The 22908-nt window shown below is 37.5% G+C and overlaps 1 protein-coding gene across 1 annotated transcript in view; it reads left to right on the forward strand.

Annotated features, from left to right (window-relative positions):
• The window catches only part of LOC121383159, a 104304-nt gene that overhangs the window by 72399 nt on the left and 8997 nt on the right, over positions 1-22908 (forward strand). The window contains exons 13-17 of the mRNA XM_041512987.1: positions 53-137; positions 6690-6803; positions 11816-11929; positions 14577-14648; positions 19895-20089. Coding sequence (XP_041368921.1) covers positions 53-137; positions 6690-6803; positions 11816-11929; positions 14577-14648; positions 19895-20089 — 580 coding nt within the window. The remainder of the gene's footprint in view (positions 1-52; positions 138-6689; positions 6804-11815; positions 11930-14576; positions 14649-19894; positions 20090-22908) is intronic.

Below are 22908 nucleotides of genomic sequence, written 5' to 3' on the forward strand. Positions count from 1 at the left end.
TAACACACTTGTAGACACTTGTTACTTTTCTATACATTTTAATTAATTTTAGATGTGCTAGTTGGTGTGGCAGTGGCAGTTGTTTCATTATTGGTGACAATGGGAATAATTTTTCTCTTCTACATGAAATTCTGCAGGTATGTATAATTTTATTGTCATTTTTACAAAGTAAACAGGCACGATATAGTACAGTGAAACCTATCTAAACCGGATCATGCTGTGGACCTAATATTTATCTGATTCAATTCCTGGGTCATGTTGACCACCTGCCCTTGTTTCCCCTGGATGGGGGTAGGTACAGTGTAACAGGGAATCTGCGAATTAAAAAAAACAAAATTTGCACCTATGCAGGGCTTGAAATTAAGAACTATTTGCACTGGCCTGGGGGACTAGTAGCCTAGAAACGTTTCTAGTCCCCAGGAAAAATCAATAGTCTTCCGACTGTTGGGGTATCGCATGAAGATAAAACTTACATGGGTTCTGTTCCAAGGAACACAAATTACCTATGTCATGTATCATGGTTCATAAAGACTTGAAGTTATTCAAATACAAGTAACTTATGTGTTTATGTTATGGAACTAATAAAAATTCCAAAGTAGAGGAAATGTTTGATTATTTAACGCTACAACTAAAGGACCATCTGCGATTCGCACTGGATCGCATCCTTGGTGTCTAAACAGCGACCCTTCAGATTGAACTTCATCTTGGGGAAGAGAAAGAAGTCGCAGGGAGCCAAATCCTGCGAGTAGGGGGTGGGGGTGAGAAGCAACGATCATGTTTGTCCAGGTGAAAAACTTGTGTGTTTTTAATGCCCCTGTGAGGGGGCGTGTTGTCATGATGGAGCATCCAATTGCCATTGCGCCACAGTTGAGGTCGTTTGATATCAGCAACTTCCTTGATGGTGATCTGATGATCCTGATGCACAATTAGTTCAATTTTTTTGACATTTTCGGGGGTTGTGCTTGTGGAAGGTGGCCCTGACCTCTCGTCATCCTCCAGTGATGTTCTGCCCCTCTTAAAGCAAGAATGCCACTCAAAACACCCAGCCCGGCTCCTTGCTTCATTGCCGTAGGGTTGCTTAAGCATTTTGAGGGTCTCCGTTGCTGATTTTCCGAGTTTGACACAGAATTTGATGTGTGCTCTCTGCTCAAGTTTCAGGTGCATAGTAAAATCGCAAATAAGCAAGTACACGTGGTCACAAAAATCGTATAACACAGATCCCGATGTTGAATGCATAACATCACGTGGCATACAGAATAACGAAAATCACTGCTGACTCCTGTTGCACATGCATGGCCATGTCGTGCTCCATTCGTTCACAACAGGAACAGTCTCGGAACTTTTTGATCACACCTTGTAGATCCATTTTTACACGAAGAGTTCGTATCCTTATTAGAAAATCATAAAATCATCATCTCACTGCTATTTGATATTTACTTTAGTGGGTTCCAACTGCCTTACATGTGCCAATTGCCAACTGGCGATCGTACAAAGGGTCGCGATGGTAGGTATTTACGGTAATAGTAGTGCCAAGATCGCTTTGTGGAACATGACCCAGGTTTGTATCTTTCCAACACACACAGCTTGATGGAAATGGAAACGATTTAACTAGCCCGCCGGACCAGAACCAACTAAAATTTACTAGCCCGCCAGAATTTCTACTAGTACGCCAGTCTATAGAATTATATATTGATTATTTTTTTTTTTTAACAATATATTTATAATAGCATCTTTCATATAGATTTAGAAAATTCAAGTGACATCCCACAAGTATTTAACAGAAGATGCTATTCAAAACACATCGGTAACATATTTTCAACGTAAACAAATCATTTGTAGGATGCCTGTTTGTTTTGTTTAACGACACCACTATAGCACTGATTTATTAATCATCGGCTATTGAATGTCAAACATTTGGTATTTTTTAGTGGTTAGTGAGTGAAGAGGGTGTAGTGGCCTTACGCCTGCCCATTGAGTTGTTAAAACTCACTCTGAGTGGGAGCTGGTACCGGGCTGTGAATCCTGTACCTACCAGCCTTATGTCCGATGGCTTAACCACAATGCCACCGAGGCCAGTTTCCGAGGAATGAAACTAAATTGAAATTACTATCAAAAGGAAACCATTTTTGTGCTGTTATTGTTTGTTTTTTTGTTGTTTGTGTGTGTGTGTGTATGTGTGTGTGTGTGTGTGTGTGTGTTTTTAGTGTTTTTTGTTGTTTTTGGTTTTAGCTATAACAGCATTTCAATGTAACAGTTGGCAACAATAGTGATGGGGTGTTAAAACCTAAAAATATTTAGCCCGAACATCCATTATTTGCTGTGTAATTTGGGGAAACTGTAATCAGAATGGATTAGAGCATTTTACTAAAACTGCGAAAGAGAGCTGCAAGGATGATATTAGATGTAGATCCTATCACTTCATTTGCCTGACTATTTAAACAGTTTTAAATTATTTATTGTCCCAGCAAAAACAATTTGGCAATGTCAGGGATGGGGCCCTGAAACATTACCGTACACACATTATACCAAAGCAACAACACACCCACACAAACTAACTCTCATGTACACAGATACACACACACACACACACACACACACACACACACACACACACACATACAGAAGATTGATATAGAAAAAGAACAACAGGTTTTAGACAAGTCCTGAGTTATATATGTCTATCATATGTAACAAACTGTATTACCAACCTTACATTTCTCTGCTTTTATCACAATATGTTCCTATTAATTGTTACTTGTTTCTAAAACACTGAACCAAGGTGACCAATACTCATAAAATTCTTTATAGTTACTACTTTTATAAAATCTAAATTTTTCAACATTCAACTTTTCATATATAATATTTTTAATGGCATCGTTGTTCAATTTGGCTTTTCTTATTTTCATAATATAAATATAATATTTTATATTGACAATTAACCAGTTTAAAAATGTGTTTTTTTTTGTTTATAATTCCAAAGAGTACCACATATTTATTAAATTTCGTATGTTCACCTTTGTTCAGTGTCCACTGTTCCACTGCATTCCATAAGACAGCAACTTTAGGACATTCATAGAATAAATGTTCCAGGGTCTCTGGTTGAAGTTGACAAAAATTACAAATACTAGAATCAACATATTTGATTTTGTATAAAAATGTGTTTGTTGCTATTATTCTGTGTAAGATTCTATACTGAAGCCATATAAGAGTAGGATCTTTTAAGTTTGAAAAAAGTATACTGTAATATTTTTTCCATTCATCTAGGGAAAATGTATACCCTTTTTCCATATATTTTGCTTGTGAAATTGGGCAGATACTAGAAAAATTTAATATTTTATACATTACCCGACTACCCGTTTCCTCCTTTAAAAAAATCTGTAATTTATAAGGTAATATTGGGTTATTCATTACAGGATTTATTTGGTTTACTTGTGTTTTTACAGTGTTACAGAATAACTTTACAGCATTTAACAAAGAGGCATATTCAAGAAAATTTGTTTTTAAATTATATTTAATTCTGAATGTATCATAATTCATGAAATATCCATATTCATCCATCAAATCTTGAATAAATACAATACTTTTTTCAAAATATGTCTTGTACAAAATAGGCTTTCCATCAATTGTTATTTTACTGTTATACCAAATGTTACAGCTCATTATTTCTTCCATTTTCTCAAATATTTGTTTCTGCTGAATCAACAGCCAACTATGGAGCACATCTTTCCAAACTGCGAAAGAGAGCTGCAAGGATGATATTAGATGTAGATCCTATCACTTCATTTGCCTGACTATTTAAACAGTTAACATGGATGACAATGGAAACACGAATCCACTGTCACAAATGTTTACAAATTTATAAATGTCTATGCAATGAAGCCCCAAACTATCTTTCAAACTTATTAATATACTACTCAAAAGAATTTAAGGGTCAAAAATTTATAACCAAATAAGTTTCAGAGTGTATTAGATTGATGATGTAAACTACACCAATTTTTTTTTTTATTGTTCCATATTTACAAAAACCCACATATAAACGTCACTGTATACAAGAAAGTCACATGACATGCTGTCAAAGTTGAATGTTGTCAAACATGGATTTTACACATTAGAACATTCGTTTAATAGTGTGTGAATCCACCCCTGGCGCGAATACACTCGACACATCGTTGCCTCATGCTTTTGATCAGACGTCTGAAGAACTCTTGGGGAATGGCCTGCCACTCTGCCATAAGAAGTTGACCCAGATCATGAAGGTTGGCCGGAGGGGCATGGTTATCCCGAACTCTCCTGCCTAATTCGTCCCAGGCGTTCTCTATTGGGGCCAAGTCAGGCGAATATGCTGGCCAATCCATCCTGGCGATACCTTGTTGTCTGAGAAAGTCCGTTACCACCCTGGCGTGGAGGGGTCTGGCATTGTCATCCTGCAGAACTGCCCCGCCGCCAATCTGCTGAAGGCCTGGGAGAACCAACGGCCGGATAATCTCATTCAGATAGCGGATTCCATTCAGATTGCCATCCACCACATAGAGGGGGGTCCTGTGGTGGATAGAGATGCCGCCCCACACCATGACACTGCCACCATCGAACCGGTGACGTTGTCTAACGTTAACGTCAGCGAAGCGCTCCCCAGGACGTCTGTAGACACAAACCCGACCGTCGTTGAACTGGAGACTAAACCTGGACTCATCAGTGAACATCGCTCGACCCCACTGAACACGTTGCCACCGCAGATGAAGCGTGCACCAGTGACGTCTGGCCATTCTGTGACGTGGTAGGAGTGGTGGTCGAACAGCCTGGCGACGGCAGCGTAGATTATTGGCTCTCAGACGATTGCGTATGGTTTGATCAGACACTCGAGTTCCAATCGCAGTCCGCAGATTGTCACGTAATTGGCGTGCAGTGGTTGTGCGTTGACGTAGAGCCATATTGGTGATGTAGTGGTCCTCTCTATTTGTAGTGCTTCAGGGTCTTCCCGAACGTGGACGATTTCGAACAGAATTCGTTGCTTGGTACCGTTGCCACAGTCGGCCAACGACACTCTGACTGACACCAAGTCTCAGAGCAACATTTCTTTGCGTATTGCCATCCTGAAGCCAAGCAATAGCCCTTCCTCGATCTTCGATAGTCAGTTGAAGTCGTACCATTGTCGAATTTGGAGTGTGCACCATACACGAACGCAAGCTCCAATTATACGGAAATTCAGCATTGGGAACATGGAATACACGTGCAAAGCGTGCAAATGAAGCGCTTTGTGAAAAAGCAAGTTATGGGCACTTAGCAGACCTTTCGCTTTCGCCCTAATTTACGTGCAAATGTAAACATGTTTTCGCCATTAGAACTAGTTGACAGTGTCAATGACAGTGGATTTTAATTCATTTATGGGTTGCTTAGACCCACTTTCATCAAAATGGAACAATACCATGCGTGACATTATGGTCTAGCTAATATAATTGACATTCAGAAAATAATGTCGAAAATATCGTCTGACCCTTAAATTCTTTTGAGTAGTATATATGTTGGAGAAAACAATCCCTACAACCTTCGAAATGTAGAGGATAGAAATCTATTAATTCCAAAACCCATGTCTTTATTTAAACATGCTTTCATTTACTCTGGACCCTGCAGTACTTTGGAATCAATTACCTAAAGCTATCCGATCATCGCCAGATACTACTGTTTTTAAATATAGACTCAAGAAATATTTTCTAAAATAACATCATTTGTACAATGTTTATTGCCATACATGTATATGTATTTTCTATTTGTTTTTAAATGTATGTATTGTAATTCTGTTTTGTTTGTACCTGAGATACCTGAATAATGTTTGTAATGCCGTTTTAAGCCATACATTTAAGGTTGTGTTTCCCTTTAAGCCATATAGCCATTGATTTTAGTGCAGTTTGAGCCAACGCTGTTTTCGTTTGGGGCTGTTTTGGCACGTTTCTGTTTTCACTATAACTCCGAAGTAGTCTATTGGCAATATGGTACATGTATCATTGTGTACTTCATTATCATTCTGAACAATTTGTTTCAATGGTTTGGAACGAATCATGGATTCAATGCAAAAAAAAAACAACTAAACAAAAAACCCAAAAACAAATATTGTCAGAAAAAAAACCCAGATCGCCTGCCGGACTGGTAGTTGTATTTGTCAGAATTTTTAATTGCATTTGGCGAGCAGGTGAGTACTTTTTGTACTCCTGTCGTCCATAATTAAAGTTCACACAGAATATCTTAGCACTCCAGTTGAGATACATGTACTTAATTCTACCTTGCCCACTGCATTTGCGTCTGTTGAGTGGGATGCATTATAATCTTCTGAGTGAATATTCATAACTAGATTTATGTAATGTTGAGATGAGGTATATAGGTATGGCTTTCCTCCCAGATTATGATCACCTTATAGATAGCTAGCCGTCATTAGCCAAGACTATATACTCAGTTGTATTTAGGAAATTCATCTTTGAATACAATTTTTTGCAAGGTGTATGTACTATAGTCAACTTTAGTGACCTGCATGAGCGCAAAAGATCCTTGCGAACTGCAGCACCGGGTAAGTACAAAGAAACTGTCGGCAGTGCAGATAAAAAAAAAGGAATAGTGATCAGAAGTATCAGAAACTGTTAAAACGGACTTGTGTATTATATTAGAGATTATCATGTATTATATTTATTATTCCTTCACAGGTCAAAGGCCCATAAGGTTGAAAGCACTGACACAGACATTAAAGCTGAAACACAGACTGCCACCATAAAAACAATACAACCACATCTTGTAGCATCGGATCGTCCATTTCCATGGCAAGTCAACAAATATGTGAGAAAAAATAGACATACACACACACAAATATGTAAGAAAAAATAGACACACACACACACACACACACACACACACACACACACACACTATATATATATATATATATATATATATATGAAGAGTTCAGGTGCAAAAACCGACAAACGCCATTTTGGTCGAAAATAAACCATGGCGACCATTACATAGTACTGGTGGCGTATTTACTGACAGCATATCTGTTTCTTTGCAAAAGCCGACACCTACTTCATAAAACCCACAACAATTCCATGATTCGTTTCAGAAACCGACAAGTGACGGGTATCATTTTTCTCAAATACCGACAACTCCATTTATCCAATCTATACGCTGTAATTAGTCACGTGATTCAACATGGCAGCGTCCAGGATCCCTCTCATTACTCACTAAAGTTTCTACGTATTTTATCGAAAATTTCCTTTAATAATGGAGAACTTTGATGAGACAGTGGTATTATCACCAATTGGGCGTAAACGGGAGAACAATTCAGGCAATTCTGGACGCTCCCTTGCAAAAAACGCGCGACATAGTGGTGCTGAAAAAATTGCTAGCATTTCGTGTGTACATAATGTACATAATGTGTGCTTGGCGACTTCCCTGTCCAATGATGATTTAACCTACGCACATGATCGGTTATATTCTACTGAAAACAAGGTTACTCAGGATGCCACCCTGCTTTCTTACATGGATATCGGTAAATGTGTGCGGAGGCGACCAAGGATAGACGATTCTTCTAAAATTAAGAGGAATAGAGAAATTTCAGTGAAGTACTTCACTTTGACTGCAAACAAGGAGAAGATACCAGTGTGCAAGGCCTCATTCATGAGCATTTTCGGTGAGTATAGTGCCCAGTGTAATAAAGTTCTAGACCCTAGGCCATAAATGATCTAGTTTTCATTAGTATCAAAATGCCATGCAAATAAAAAAGTATTATAAGTTGTAGAAACATCACAAGGGGCAAATGGATTTTTATGTGCCCTCTGTGTGCTTCGACTCGGGGTAAAAGAGCACACAGAGGGTACGGTACATAAAAATCCATTTACCCCGAGAGATACTTCTTCAACGGATTTATCTGGCGGACATTTAACTATATATTATGATGATGTATTTACAAATTTCCGCGATTAAAGGTTTACACTTTTCTAAGAGTACGGCGTCTCCCTAAAACTGAATGTTTTCCTTCCATAAACCTAAAACAAAAATGACGTCAAACCTTAGAAAATGACGGGGGGAATACAATTCAATAAGAGAATCTGGCTTTGCCTTCCAGTGTATAATGGTTTTGTCAAAGGCTAAATGATCAATGGAATTCAAGTATTTTACATGCAGGCGAGATAATTAATATTAGCCCCCGAACCGGACAGTGGCTAGCCACACCAACTGACCAAGGCTATGTAATTGTTTGCTCCAACGGCCATATTTCCTGGTATGGCAGGCGTGTGCGCAGGGGAGGGTTTTGGGGGTCGAAACACACACCCCTCCCCCACCCCACCCCCCCTGCTCAAGGCAAAAATTTTTTTGTCAGAAAGCAGCTCGGCTAGCCAGCAAAAAACATCTCAGAATAGCCCTAGAAGGGGCTTCGCCAGACACCTCGACCCCCCCCCCCCCTGCAAAATTCCCTGCGCACTCCCCTGTATGGTTACATGACTGCTAAATTAGCTGCACTTAGCAAATATTCACCCCTACCAAGACCAGGCTATACCCATTTATTCTGACCCCCCCCCACACACACACACATTTTAACCTTACAATATGGACTTTGGGAGTGGCTCAGGTCGTATCTAATGACATAGTCACGTACTTTGAGCCTTCAGGTGGGACCCACCTTCATAAAATCGTGGATCTTTCCCAGATTGCATGCCGAATGATAACTGCTTATTGTTATGTGCCCCAGTATTGTTATTTTAATAATTTTCTTATTTTCATTTCCATTTTATTGTTTCAGGTGTCAACAAAGATCGGTTAGCGAATATTGCCAAATATTGGTCAGAGAATGGAGTTGCGAGACCAGAACATCGTGGAGGTGTGCGAAATGTGGAGAGGAACCTTGCCAGAAAGCATGCCATTCGTGACCACATCACAAAGTTCACTTGTCGAGCTAGCCATTATGCTCGGCGTGGTGCCCCTGGCCGGAAATACTTACCAGCCGACCTGAACGTCAAAAAGATGCACCAAATGTTTCAGGATCAGAATAATTTACAGATATCGTATTCACTATACTACAGTGTTTTTGTCTACGATTTCAACTTGGCCGTTGGTCATCCTGCTGTGGATATATGCAGCACATGCCTGAAGTTCAGGCTACAGCTGAAGGACCCATTCATCACAGATGATAATAAACGGAATTGTTCGGCCATGTTCATTCTTCACAGGCGTATGGCAAGGAGATTCTATGACAGTTTAAATAATGTCGAGGATTCATTCACCGTTTGTTTTGATATCATGGAGAATCTTGTTCTTCCAAAGTCTCCCATAGGACAAACCTTCTATTCTCAGCAGCTCTACCTCTATGTTTTTGGTGGAGTTCACCACCGCGGCCGATGTCTTCCACAGGGAAAAAATGACATTCACCTATACATATGGCTAGAAAGCCAGAACCGCAAGGATAGCAATATGGTGGCTTCAGCCTTAAACCATTTTTTCATTTCTGTTGTGGGGGACCAACTGAAAAGGAATCAACACTTGCGCTTGTTTTCAGACTCGTGCTATGGCCAAAATAAAAACATCAATGTTTTGTTGATGCTGTGTGCTATGCGAAAACAGAACTTTCCACAGCTGAGCATCGAATACACATTCCCTGTCCGAGGCGACAGTTTTCTTCCAGCAGATAGGGCATTCGGGAGGATTGAGCAAGACATTAGGAAAAATAATACTATTCTCCTACCTGATGAGTATGTTGCTATTCTAAACAAATACGGCAAAGTACATGCGTATTGTACAGATTGGCAATGTCGCGATTTCAAGACGGCTGCAGCAGTGCATTGCAAGTCCCAGAGGTCCTTCAAGATCAGCGACGCCAAGATCCTACGCATCAATTCGGATCAAGTTGGTTTGAAGCAAGTCTATGGTGGTGACTTTTGTGAACACGTTATTCTCAAGAAGGGTAGAAAATGGGAGAACTTCAAGCCAGCCATCACTCCCATGGTCAACTGTGTGAAGCCTGCCATGAAAGTTGATGTCCTCAAACTTATTGATGAGATTGGTGCAGCTGACACTGTCCAGATCTTTTATGAGAATATCTTCGCCGATGTCGGCCAGCGTGACATTGGCAGACAGGACCTTGAGGAAAGCAGTGATGAGGACTGAACTGTCATTGGTTGGTTTCAAGCTAGTGCTACATTATATCCCTGGAACTTTGTGTGGCGATACTAGTCACAAACTTTATAAACCTTAAGAACCTTGACTCTTTCGTGGCGGTGATTATTCCTTTGTAGTTAATATCAATCTGATTAGATTTCTAGTCATGTGAATGTTTGTTTGTCCCAGGACCTCTTGTTTTGTTAGATTAATACTGATTTATGTTGAATATTTAATAACAGTCATAATATTTGCTATTTTTAACATATTTGTGTACTTTGAAACATATAATGTTTAGACCGTTATTTGAAGAAAAAAAATGTATGGATTTGTCTGTTTTTGCCGTAAAACGGAATCAAAAACTACATTTTTCTACTTTATTAATAAATTAATATTTTTGAAATTCTGTCCATGGTTTACTTCACTTATAACAATTCAGAATCACCCTATACTAAATTGATATGCTGAACCTCGAAAGCACACCAAAAAAACCTCTTTTACAGAAAATGATCAAAATGGATTTGTCTGTTTTTGCATCTGAACTCTTCATATATATATATATATATATATATTATATATATATATATATATATAATTATAGTTTATTATATATTTATCATATAATAGCTAGCATATTACCAGGTTATTACCGGAGTGTTTCGGTATTGTCATTATCATATACTGTAGATCCTGAAATTAACACATCCCTAAATTAATGTGAGTGATAGTGGGCAGACTAAAATGCAACAATAAAATTAATGCAAGTGGCCTCCCTTTGAAATATTACTTTCCTAGCAATTAATACATGTCTGTGTACTTTTTGGTTAAATCCGAATTGTTTTTCAATGAGATCAACTCACGAACAAGTTTGTGTACACATCAATTAACCTGTCTAGTCCAAAATATGGTTAGTGGGATCAACTCAAAGCATATTTTTGCAAAATTCCATTACGTAACGTGTACAGTGACATAAATCTGGTTAAAAATTAGCATATATTTATCATTACAACTGTATCTTCCTAAGAATGTTGACATATTTCAAAGTCATAATGAAAGAACAATTCACACAGTGGTGTGTCGACTAAGTTGTAGCAAACTTGAACAGTGAACTCATAGAAACGGTCGACCTCAGGATTAGCGTGCTAAAACCTATTCACACGCGATGTATTGTGTTGGCTTTTGACAGGGTGGCCAAAAACCCTGCAATCATTATACGTGTCTGGCATCTTGTTGGACTATTGGAAAATTAGTGTGTCTCGCCTACGATGAATTGTGCTCCAGTTGTTTTAGAAATGCATTAGAATTTTAATCTGTGTTTGTTTTAAAAGAGTGTGACACATAGCTTGCTGGACTATTCGATGATTAGTCAGACTCGCATACAATGAATTGTTTTCCAGTTGTGTTATGTATTAGAATGTTAATCTTTGTTTTGTTTTGTTTTAATAACGTGGGACACATAGACAAAACATAGAAATAAATGAGTCATATTATTAATGCAAATAACACGAGCTAGCATTTTTCACATTAATATTATGATTGCATTAATTTCAGGATCTACAGTATTATGCGAGCATGATACAGTAATTATTTTTATTCCTAATATATGATATTGAGGATACCGAAACACACGAGGGTAATGTATGAAAATGACGTTAAACTTGAATGAGGTGATATTTTACAGGAACGACAAGACTGGAGCAGCCTTCAAGAAAGATATTGGTCCTATAGAGGTTATCCCAGAAGACACTTTTAGAACTATCCCCAAAACTAAAATAACATCACCCACACATCCAACGTAAGTCAACAAAGTTAAAATTTGTTTAATTTAATACCACTTGAGAACATTGATTTATTAATCATCGGCTATTCGATGGCAAACATATTTGGTAATTTTTACAAATAGTCTTAGGAAACCCACTTTATTTTCCATTAATTAGTAGCAAGGGATCTTTTATATGCACCATCTGACAGACAGGATAGTACATACCATGGCCTTTGATATACCAGTCGTGGTGCACATGCTGGAATGAGAAATAGCCCAATGGGGCCCACTGATGAGGATTGATCCCAAACCGACCACGCATCAAGCAATTTTTTTACCACTGGGCCATGTCCCGCCCTCTCATAATTCAACAAGTTGAAATTTGGAAAGAAAAACAGTATGTGTGACAGAGTAAGGGAAGAGAGGGAAAGAGAGATGAAGGGAGGGAGGGATGAATGGAGGGAGAGACGGATAGAAAAAGATATAGCTCAATGGTAGAACAGTTTAAAATGATTATCATTAAATATTTAATCTTTTCTCAAGGTTGATCCACAAAATTTGAACGGTCTAGATAACTATAATGGGAAAGGCAGTAAAAAATTGACACACAGTAATATAGGGCTTTCTTCATGCATCCAAAAAAAACCAGGGGCGGGACACAGCCCAGTGGTACAGCGCTCGCTCGATGCACGGTCGGTGTGGGATCGATCCCTGTTGGTGGGCCCACTGGGCTATTTCTAGTTCCAGCCAGTGCACCACGACTGGTATATCAAAGGCTGTGGTATGTACCACCCTGTCTGTGGGATGGTGCATATAAAGTGAAGTGGCAACAGAGGGTTTCCTCTCTCAATATCTGTGTGGTCCTTAACCATATGTCTGACGCCATATATCCGTAAATAAAATGTGTTGAGTGCATCGTTAAATAAAACATTTCTTTCTTTGCCAAAAAACCCAGATTATTTTTATACAAAAAAAGCACTTAAGATTTTGTGTTTTTCAGGAGGGTGTGGGGGCAACTGATTCCTGAGATGTCAAAGCCGTATGGGATTATCAGCTTAAATTAGATCACAGAAATTCAGAATCAGTTTGGCAGTACAATAAATAAATCCACACTTGAGACACACACACACACACACACACACACACACACACACACACACACCCATCTGACATTGAACCCTCATGTTTGTGTTGGGAAATATTGTAATGCACATTCCATACATCTTGACATGAACAGATACATGTAGGTACCAGAAAACACTATCCTCCCATACTATTCGCTTATACTATATGCTTATACTTGCAGGGAATTATTGGGGGGGGGGGGTTTTCTCAATTATTTCAATAACGTTTTTTTTTTTACAACATGCACACAGGATACATGTATTTCCTGTTTTTGTCAAATCCGAAGTCTTGTCTGACAAGTGTCATATGAATTTGTGGACTTCACACTGTGAAATATCCATCGTATTTCACGAAAAGACATGAAATGTTCTATTTAATATGTAATTTTGTTAATATTCTAAATATCACAGGGGTTTATGACATGGATATCATGGGTAAGTTATAAGATAAATACGGCTTATTAGTCCTCGACTGATCCAACTGGAGGAAACTGTAGGTCTTTTATCCATCACACGGTCCATCAACATCTGACTATTCTTCACAATGTTTCAACATAATACATTACCTTTTTATAAAAAAATATATATATTTGAGTTGGTATGGGTTTAAAACTTAATAATATGTTGTTATACAAATTTTAACTTTATTCATTATGGAGTTATATTGCAATTCATCAGGGTTTTTAAAAATTATTATTCAAATGTCTTAAACAAGCATCATAGTTTTCTGGACTTTGCAATGTGTCAACATATTAAGCTGAAATATTGTGCTTATAGCTTCATCTTGTAGAGTTGCAGACCAAGTTTGACTATCATGAGGTTTTAACCCTTTTTGATAGAGATAGGGCCTTTGAACTTACAAAATATTACAACCATCACAGCATCACAGTTTTCAGTACTTTGTTTTTACCCTCCAGTGCTTCAAGATATTGATCTGAATTTCAGGCTGAAATGACATGTCTAACTTTATCACATAGAGTTATATATCAAGTTTGTGTTTCATGATGTATTTCACCCTCATAAATGTTATATTCATATATTACATCCCCATGAAAATTGGTTGGGCTAATAGGTAACATGTATTGTTTTAACAATGGTTTCAGAATGCTTCTTTAAAATCTATGTAATAATATTTAACTTTTTAATAATATTACTTATAACTATAATTCATACATTATAAAGAATTTTTACAATAATAAAATTAATAATAAAAAGGAAATGATCATCAGATCATGTATTAGTCTAACATAATGTTTTCTATTTGCTTAGAAACATATGAACACAGGTAAAACATTTAATGATTATTAAAACTGCAAATGGCATGATTGTAAAACATTTTATAATAATCCACATTTTCATTCTAAAGTATCCCTCATTCGCTTTACCCTGGTGTTTCATTGCCTTTGTATTAGTGATTTTGGATACATGTAGTTCCAGCTTTCTACCAATAAAAATATTATTGTTATTTTCTGTGAAAATACAACAATAATTTCTCAAATAAAATTTTTGCAGCACTTAATGGATTAGATGATTGTATGTTTATTATTTTTACACAGACATTCATTGGGGACCACAAGCCACGGTTCGAAATCATCTCACAGTTCACTTGGTAAAACAAGTCCACATATGTAAGTCAACTAGACAATATCCACATTGCTTTTGTGTGTGTGAGAGAGTGAGTGAGTGAGTGAGAGAGTGAGAGTGAGAGTGAGAGTGAGTGAGAAAATTTTGCAATCATTAGTTTTGAAGGTGTGATTGTAACTGATTTAGTTTGAAGTTGATAAAACTTCACATTAACAACTCCATCAAAACACCTTGATGACTATGGAAAGATAGTTGTATTGGGGAACCGATTAGATACTTGTATATTGTGTGTTTAGTACACACAACTCAAAATTTACAACATATGATTAATACCAATAGTGGAGAAGGAATTCATAAAAATTGTGCACTTTGTGACATGTTTGTGCAATTTGGCATGGTGTTAAATATGGTCATAAATAAAACAAAAAAAGTTGGGGAAGTTCACTGGTGGTTGGTATGCACAAAATGCAAAAAGAATATCATATCTCAGCTCCTGTTAGAACTAGATCCTTGTATAATACCACTTTTCTATGGTTTTTAGTGCAAAAAATCAATTTCTGAAGACATATTTTTGTTTCAAGGTCATTTTCAACATCAAAAGTCATTTCAAGGTCATATTTAGCAAACAAACAGATAATTGAGGTATTTACTGTCCATCCCATCCTTTTATAAAAAATGTTTTTTGTAAATAATTTCAGTTTGATTTGATGTAAGAAAAAAAGTAAAAATGTTTTGAAAATAACAACTTGTATGTGCAATAAAAAAATAAAAATTGGTTTAGAAATAAATAAAACTGTAATATATACCATAGTAGAAAGCGACACTTGCAGGATTATGGACGCCATTTGGTTTTATGGACTGGTATATTCTTGCTTTAATGAGATAACTGTTTATTTTCTTGCTGCTCCCTCTGTAGTGAAATTAATCAAATAGAGTTGTCTCTGTCAAGACTACCAATCCATAAAACAAAATGGTGTCCGTAATGCTGCAAGTGTTGCTTTTTTACTATGGTATATATTACAGTTTTATTTATTTCGGAACCAAATATTTTTTTAATTGCACACACATTTTTTTGTTATTTCCCAAAGACTTTTACTTATCTTCTTACATCAAACAAACATTTTTATAAAAGGATAGGACGGACTATTCATGTAATCCCTATTTTTTCAACTCCAGGCATTTACTTTTTTAGTTTATTAGACACCTTATTGTCTCCTTATAGTCAAAAATCCAATACGATGAGCAAAATGGCTGCCGTTCTAGCTAAAAATGACAATACCTCTGGAACTGAGCCACAAAATATAACCTTTGGGTCCATCCCATGTTTAAAGCATCCATTAGCAAAACTGCATAAAATAGAAAGAAAACATTACAGTAGTTTTTAAGTTTGAAAACATTATTATCAAGATATTAGTTTGGGTTGAAAATATAATTATGGACCCATTCACTGGGGTCAGGGATCTCTCAAACTCAATCAATGGTCATCATCTCGCTATGGAGGAAAGTTAGTTTCTTTTGCTTAACGACACCATTAGAGCACATTGATTAATTAATCATGAGCTATTGGATGTAAAACATTTGGTAATTCTGACTAGTAGTCATCGGACGAAACCCGATACATGTTTCCATTAGCAGCAAGGGATCTTTTATATGCACTTTTCCACAGATAGAAAATTACATACCATGGCCTTTGACCAGTTGTTGTGCGATGTGGAGGAAGCCCATGAAGTACACCATCTTTGATTCACTGACCTCGTCAGTGTACTCCCATTGACATTTTTTGTCTTTGGTCATAGAGAGTAAATTCCTGCATGGCCAGGGCTGTAACCTGGCCAGGATTCATTAACTCTGTTGCCTTCTTGACCACAAGAATGAGTGTTTCTGCATGGCTATGATGATGCCTTCTCATTGAAGATGGGGAAAACTCCAACTGTGGCCCTTGGCATAACAACGTCTGTGCGTTGGCCATGGAAGAAGAACCCAGAGTACATCACTGGCGTTTTTTGAAGTTTTCCATCTTTTTAGGTCAGCACCGTGTGAAAATGGTGTACTGCATGGGGAATGTGTCAAAAGTTATTTAAAAATATGCACTTTGTGAAATGTTTTTGCAATTTGGTATTTGTTTGAGCAAGTCATTCAGGTTGAAAAAATATTTTGCATGTAGATTTTGGAAAAAAATATAAGTATGAAAACCATTGACCTTTAAACTTTCTTTGAATAGAAATTAATTCACCTTGCCTATAGAAACCTGAAAAATGAATTCCTTGGGGTCGAAAACATAGATATGGAGCCAAAGATCATCTTTCTTTGTAATGTGGCTTGCTACTAATGGGAAAATGTAGTGGGTTTCTTTTCTAAGACTATATGCCAATGTAACTAAATGGTTGACATCCAGTAGCCGATGATTAATAAATCAATGTGCTCTAGTGTCGTTGGTGTCATTCAGTTCCAAAGTTATGGTTATTTTTAGCTAAAATAGTAGCCATTTTGACCACCATATTGCATTTTTTACTGTAGAGTGACAGTGAGGTGTTAAAAAAGTGAAAAATTAATTGCTGGTGATAAAAAACATAGGTCTAGAGACCTTGACAATCTTTCTATGTGACTAAGTTATGGCTGTAACAAAATATATTTTGGTAAAATGACCTTGAAATTGAAAGCACAAAAATTACTTCAGAAAGAGATTCCTCGCACCAAAAGATTAACAAAAAGTGGATCTAGAGCTACATGCAGCTGAGACATTCTCTTTTCGGCAGTGACCACCCCACTTGTATGCACTGATTTTTGAAAACTGTATGCCTATACCTAGCACCATGCTAAATCGCAATAAACTTTTCACAAATTGCATACTTAAAAAAACATTTGACATATTCCCTCTCCGCTACAATGTTAATTTGCCTTTGTGGTACTATTATCCTGACCACTATAAAGGATGGACTTTCTATTATTGCCAAAATCTCTTCGAGACAAGTGGTATTTAATTAATTGTGTGAAATTATATTCAGTCTGAGTCACTCACCAGTATTAAAATATTTGATAATTCAACACTATATAAATTTGTTAAAGTCCCTATAACAAACTTAACGGAAACCTCCATTTCTTAACCAAGAGGCATTTAGTTAATTGTTCCTTAAACAAGGGGAATTCCTTACAAATATATAAATACATGCATATAATTATCTACCAAATATGTGGACTTTCAATAAATATGATTGACAAAACCATAACACATGGTCAGGGCCGTATATCCGCACAATAAGAGTCAAATGGGTATTTGGTAAAATAGTGGTTGATTCCACAAATGTCTCTCTAGTGTCTTGTCTATAGGACAGCCACTCCTGAAGAGATCCTATACTGGAGATTTCATCCCTCTGGCACTGCCACAGATTATTGCCACTTCCAGAGTAGTTTACTAAATCAAACCTGGCATCGGACTGAGCTCAACAGAATAAGTATAGCTGTGATGACATGCACTCATGAATCACTGTCAGAACAGTGCTGATATCAGGTGTTCGCAAAAGGTGAGCATACCCAGCCCAACCGGTTGCACCCATCATGAGTACTGTCACCACAGCTGTTGTCTATCAATTCATCTAAAACAATGAAAACATAATAGACCATGGGCTACATAGGGCAGATCTCCACACAAGTCTACTACATTATGTTTTTAGAAGCCCCAATATGTTCTGAACATGAAACTATTAACATTGACAAAATGAAGATCCACTACTCATTTGTCACCAGGTCATAATCAGTACACTATAATTTTTGTGCTCCGAAATACCCATACAAATGAGTCGGTGGCATGTATTAGATATCAAATCAAAGCTTATAATATACTGGACCACATTGCATGCCTTAATGTCGAATATCCACTAAATATCCATGACTTTGTCATTATTAAGTGACCATACCATAATTTTCCTTACTGCTTTCCATAAAATATCCCAATTTTTGTATTTTCTGTTTCACAAGGACACATCAAATTTGATTCATTACAGTTGTGATGTCCAAAACATTCAAGCCTTTTTATGGCAGATATATAGAGGCCCCGTCCTGTCTGAAATGATGCTGTACCCTATTGCTAGTTTGTACATATATTTTCATTGTTTTGGTTGAGCCATGTGCATGTTTTTTAAATCAATTAGATGAGAATTACAGACTTGACAGCTATAGCTGAGCTCATGAATACTGGGAAAGGGTATGCTCACCTTTTGTGTATTGACAGTGATTCATTAATGCTTGCCCTAATGTCTATCAGATATCGAAATAAGCATTGTGCCTGGTAACCCATATACAGGTTACCATAAATTATAGGCCTGGTAAGCTATAGGTTATGACACTTTTCTGAAGTTTACAATTCCCATTACCACCCCTTCACAAATACACTGATAATTTTGTTATTCGTTCATATCAGTTCTCATTGTACTAATACTTGTGTGTATGAATTTTATTTAATCATTACACAATTGATCAACATTTAGGTTATGGTTTTGTTAAAAAAACCCACCAAAAAATCTATTATGAAGCACAAGGTACTGTTCTTGACTTTCTTAACAAGTGGTAACCTTCTGAATGACTGTTCTCAACCTATTTTGATGTGTGCCTGAGTTCATTCCTCAAGCTCTATCTTGTGTACATTTAGATTTGTCTGGAAGTGACAGTCTTTCAGACAAAGTTGTAAGGATATATCATCGTGGGGAGCAGCAGTCCTTTAGACAAAGTGGGGATAATCATAACATATCGTCCTGGGGAGTGGCTGTCATTAAACAAAATAGAATGAACATATCCTGGGAATGGCAGTTCTTCAGATGAAATGGAAAGGATATATTGTCCTGGGGAGTAGCTGTCCTTCAGACAAAATAGAATGAACATATCCTGGGAATGGCAGTTCTTCAGATGAAATGGAATGAACATATCCTGGGAATGGCAGTACTTCAGATGAAATGGAATGAACATATCCTGGGAATGGCAGTTCTTCAGATGAAATGGAATGAACATATCCTGGGAATGGCAGTACTTAGATGAAATGGAAAGGACCACGACCACACCTATTTAGTTGAAAACAGAAAATGTAATTTGAAGAACCTGCACTTTGAAGGATAATTAGTGAAATTCAATGCTCCTTTGATTGGGGACTGAAAAACAAAAAGAAACATTGAACAGTGAAACATAACAACGTGTTTAAATGTAATCAATCACATGTATGATCATATAAAATTATTATGATGTCAAATTCTTCATTTGTATGTTCATATCAAATTATTGTGATGACATATTTTTATCACAGGCATGACAGGCATGATTCAGCCCATCACGAGGTCACCTTGATGGATACACATTTAATGTCGTCAAACACTCATCCAGTGTCGCCACACACTCACCCAGTGTCGCCACACACTCACCCAGTGTCGCCACACACTCATCCAGTGTCGCCACACACTCATCCAGTGTCGCCACCAGTGTCACCACATAGACAATCAATGTAAGTTACAAGAGAGAGAGAGAGAGAGAGAGAGAGAGAGAGAGAGAGAGAGAGAGGGGGAAATTAAAAACTTAACAACTATTTCATCTTTGCTAATTAGCAAATATGACAGAAGAACGTATTAAATAAGGTATTTTTTTATTGTATGATGTCCAAAGAAAGAATAGGAATAAATGTTGAGTCATAAATCTGTTTGATGTGCCCACAGCATTCATCAAAATCAGAAGCAGTCAAAATGGCAATTCACAAGCAGGGTCGTCTGATGAAATCACAGGTTCAGTAGCACGTATGCCCTCCATGTGTACCCACAATTGTAATGCAGCACCTCCTCATTGACTGCCTGATGCGTGTAAAACTGCAGTAGAGATACTGCGCCATATTGTGCCACTAATGTGGCACCAAGTTCCTGCAAAGTCTGTGAAGGGTTCCTGAGAGTGCGCAGGTGTCTTCCTAGCACATCCCAGACATGCTCGATGAGATTCAGGTCAATCCATGACACTGATGCTCGCGTTCCTCAGGTTGTCAAGATGACCGTGTGGGGTCTGGCGTTGTCATGCAGAAAGATCAGGCCTGGACCACGAGCTGCCATGAAGGGCACAAGTTCCTGGGCCAGCACCTGGTCGCGGTATGCAGCAGCGTTGAGGTTGCCATGGATGACAAGAAGTCGAGAACGTCCCATTTCCACAGACAGCATCCCAAACCATTACACTTCCTCCTCCGAATCTGTCAACTTCACTGACACAACACTGAGCATGATGTTCACCACGTCGTCTCCAAACCCTCTGCCTGCCATCGGTAAATCGCAGTGTGAATCTTGATTCATTGCTAAACACGACTATTCCACTCCCCCCGAGTCCATCGCAAGTGACGTGCCCACAGTTGACGTTGACGTCGATCAAATTGGGTCAAAATGGGTCTAACATATGGGCGCCGTACATGGAGGTTAGCGGTTCGTAGCCGATTTCGGATAGTTTGCGCAGACGCCCAACGTGTCAAACGTTCATTACTGGTTGCGGAGGTGACGTAACACAATATCACGGTCTTCTGAGGCGATCAGCTGTAGTGCCCGTTTGTTGTACTCATGTCCGCAGATCATAAATTGCCCGTCGCCTGCAACCCAACGCCCTTGCAACGTCAGCTATTGACGTTCCCGCGTGCAACATGCCGACGTCTCGTTGACGCTGCACATTTGCGAGGCGTGGCATCGAAACAGGTCGTAACAAATATCGTTTTAATATTGTCAGACTAGCGTGAGCAAGTAACAATGAAAATACGTGTTATTGTAATCACGTGACCAGTGGCACGTGTAAATCCACTTTTGCCTCAATGGTGCTGTGCACTTGCTATGGATCAGGTCACGTGGGCTGTGATGGGTTATAAATGAACTGTAGACATTGCCATTACAATATTTATTCCTGAAAAAATATCCGCTTTCATCACTCATGACTTTATTCAAATTTTAGATTGTGAAGTTTTTAATTTGACTGAGTGTGTGTGTGTGTGTATATATATATATATATATATATATATATATATATATATATATATATATATCATATAATATCTTACATTTTCAGTGCAATCAAGGTATGTGATATTTTTCAGATCACATACTTTAAGAATTTGATAACTTTGCAAATTAGATGTAAATTAGTCGAGGTCTCGGCACTAGGTTTATTGACATTTAAGCGAACGTTCTTGGGTGACACTCCACGATTGACGTATGCATTCATAGTCATCAAATAAATGAATGAATGAATGAATGAATGTTTAACGACACCCCAGCACGAAAAATACATCGGCTATTGGGTGTCAAACTATGGTAATGCAAATAAATAAAGTGATGATCAACATCAATATAAAAATTCAAAAACAGTGTAAAGAACTGTGCAAAAACACAAATATCACAGAATTTTACGGACACCGAATTTTACTCAAAACTTCAATTTTGTGCTGTATTGGCCATTCTCAAAGAGAATGTTACACCCCTGCACCACGGTGAGGTTACAGCACACGCAGGGGTAGTCATCAAATAAAAACATTTCAATGGCAATTTGACACTGAAAGCTGTCCAGCGTTCAGAAAACAAAAAACGTTAGGCATAACTTTATTTTGATGTAAGGACATCCAAAATGACGTCATTCGAGGCTCGCATAATACATTTTTTATTCCTAATATATGATATTGACGATACCGAAAAACACTCTGGTAATAACCTCTATTTATATATGTATATATAAATGAAGAGTTTAGGCGCAAAATGCGATATAAACCATTTTCTTTCTAGTTTTAGTTAAAGCCATTATTGTATGTCAGTAAGGGCTAATCGTAGGCCCGCTGATTTGCTGAAAAACGCGATATACGCCAGTTAAAAAAACAATTTTTACTGAAAATGAAAAATGGATATATCGCGTTTTGCGCCTAAACTCTTCATATATATGTATAGTCAGACCTCGTTACAACGGCCGTCGTTAATACGACATTTACACAATCCGACCACAAATTGTCGGAAACAAACGTACATCAGTGTTATTCTGTTCATTACACCGGAATTCACACCTTCCGACACCGACAGAGAAAATTATGAACAAACGTTATGCGCCTTGTTTATTATATTTAATGTTGTTTTTAAAGACATATTTAATGTCTGTACGTGTATTTGTTGTTTTTAATAATAATTGCAATGCATTAATTATTTAATGCTATTCATTCATAAGTTAATATTAATTAGTATTTTTTGTTACGTTATTTTGGCAATGGAGATAACTCATGATACACCGGCAATTTCGATATATATATGTACCTTAATTCCATGAATT

The sequence above is a fragment of the Gigantopelta aegis genome, chromosome 10 (assembly GCF_016097555.1).
Source record: "Gigantopelta aegis isolate Gae_Host chromosome 10, Gae_host_genome, whole genome shotgun sequence".
Lineage (NCBI taxonomy): Eukaryota > Metazoa > Mollusca > Gastropoda > Neomphalida > Peltospiridae > Gigantopelta > Gigantopelta aegis.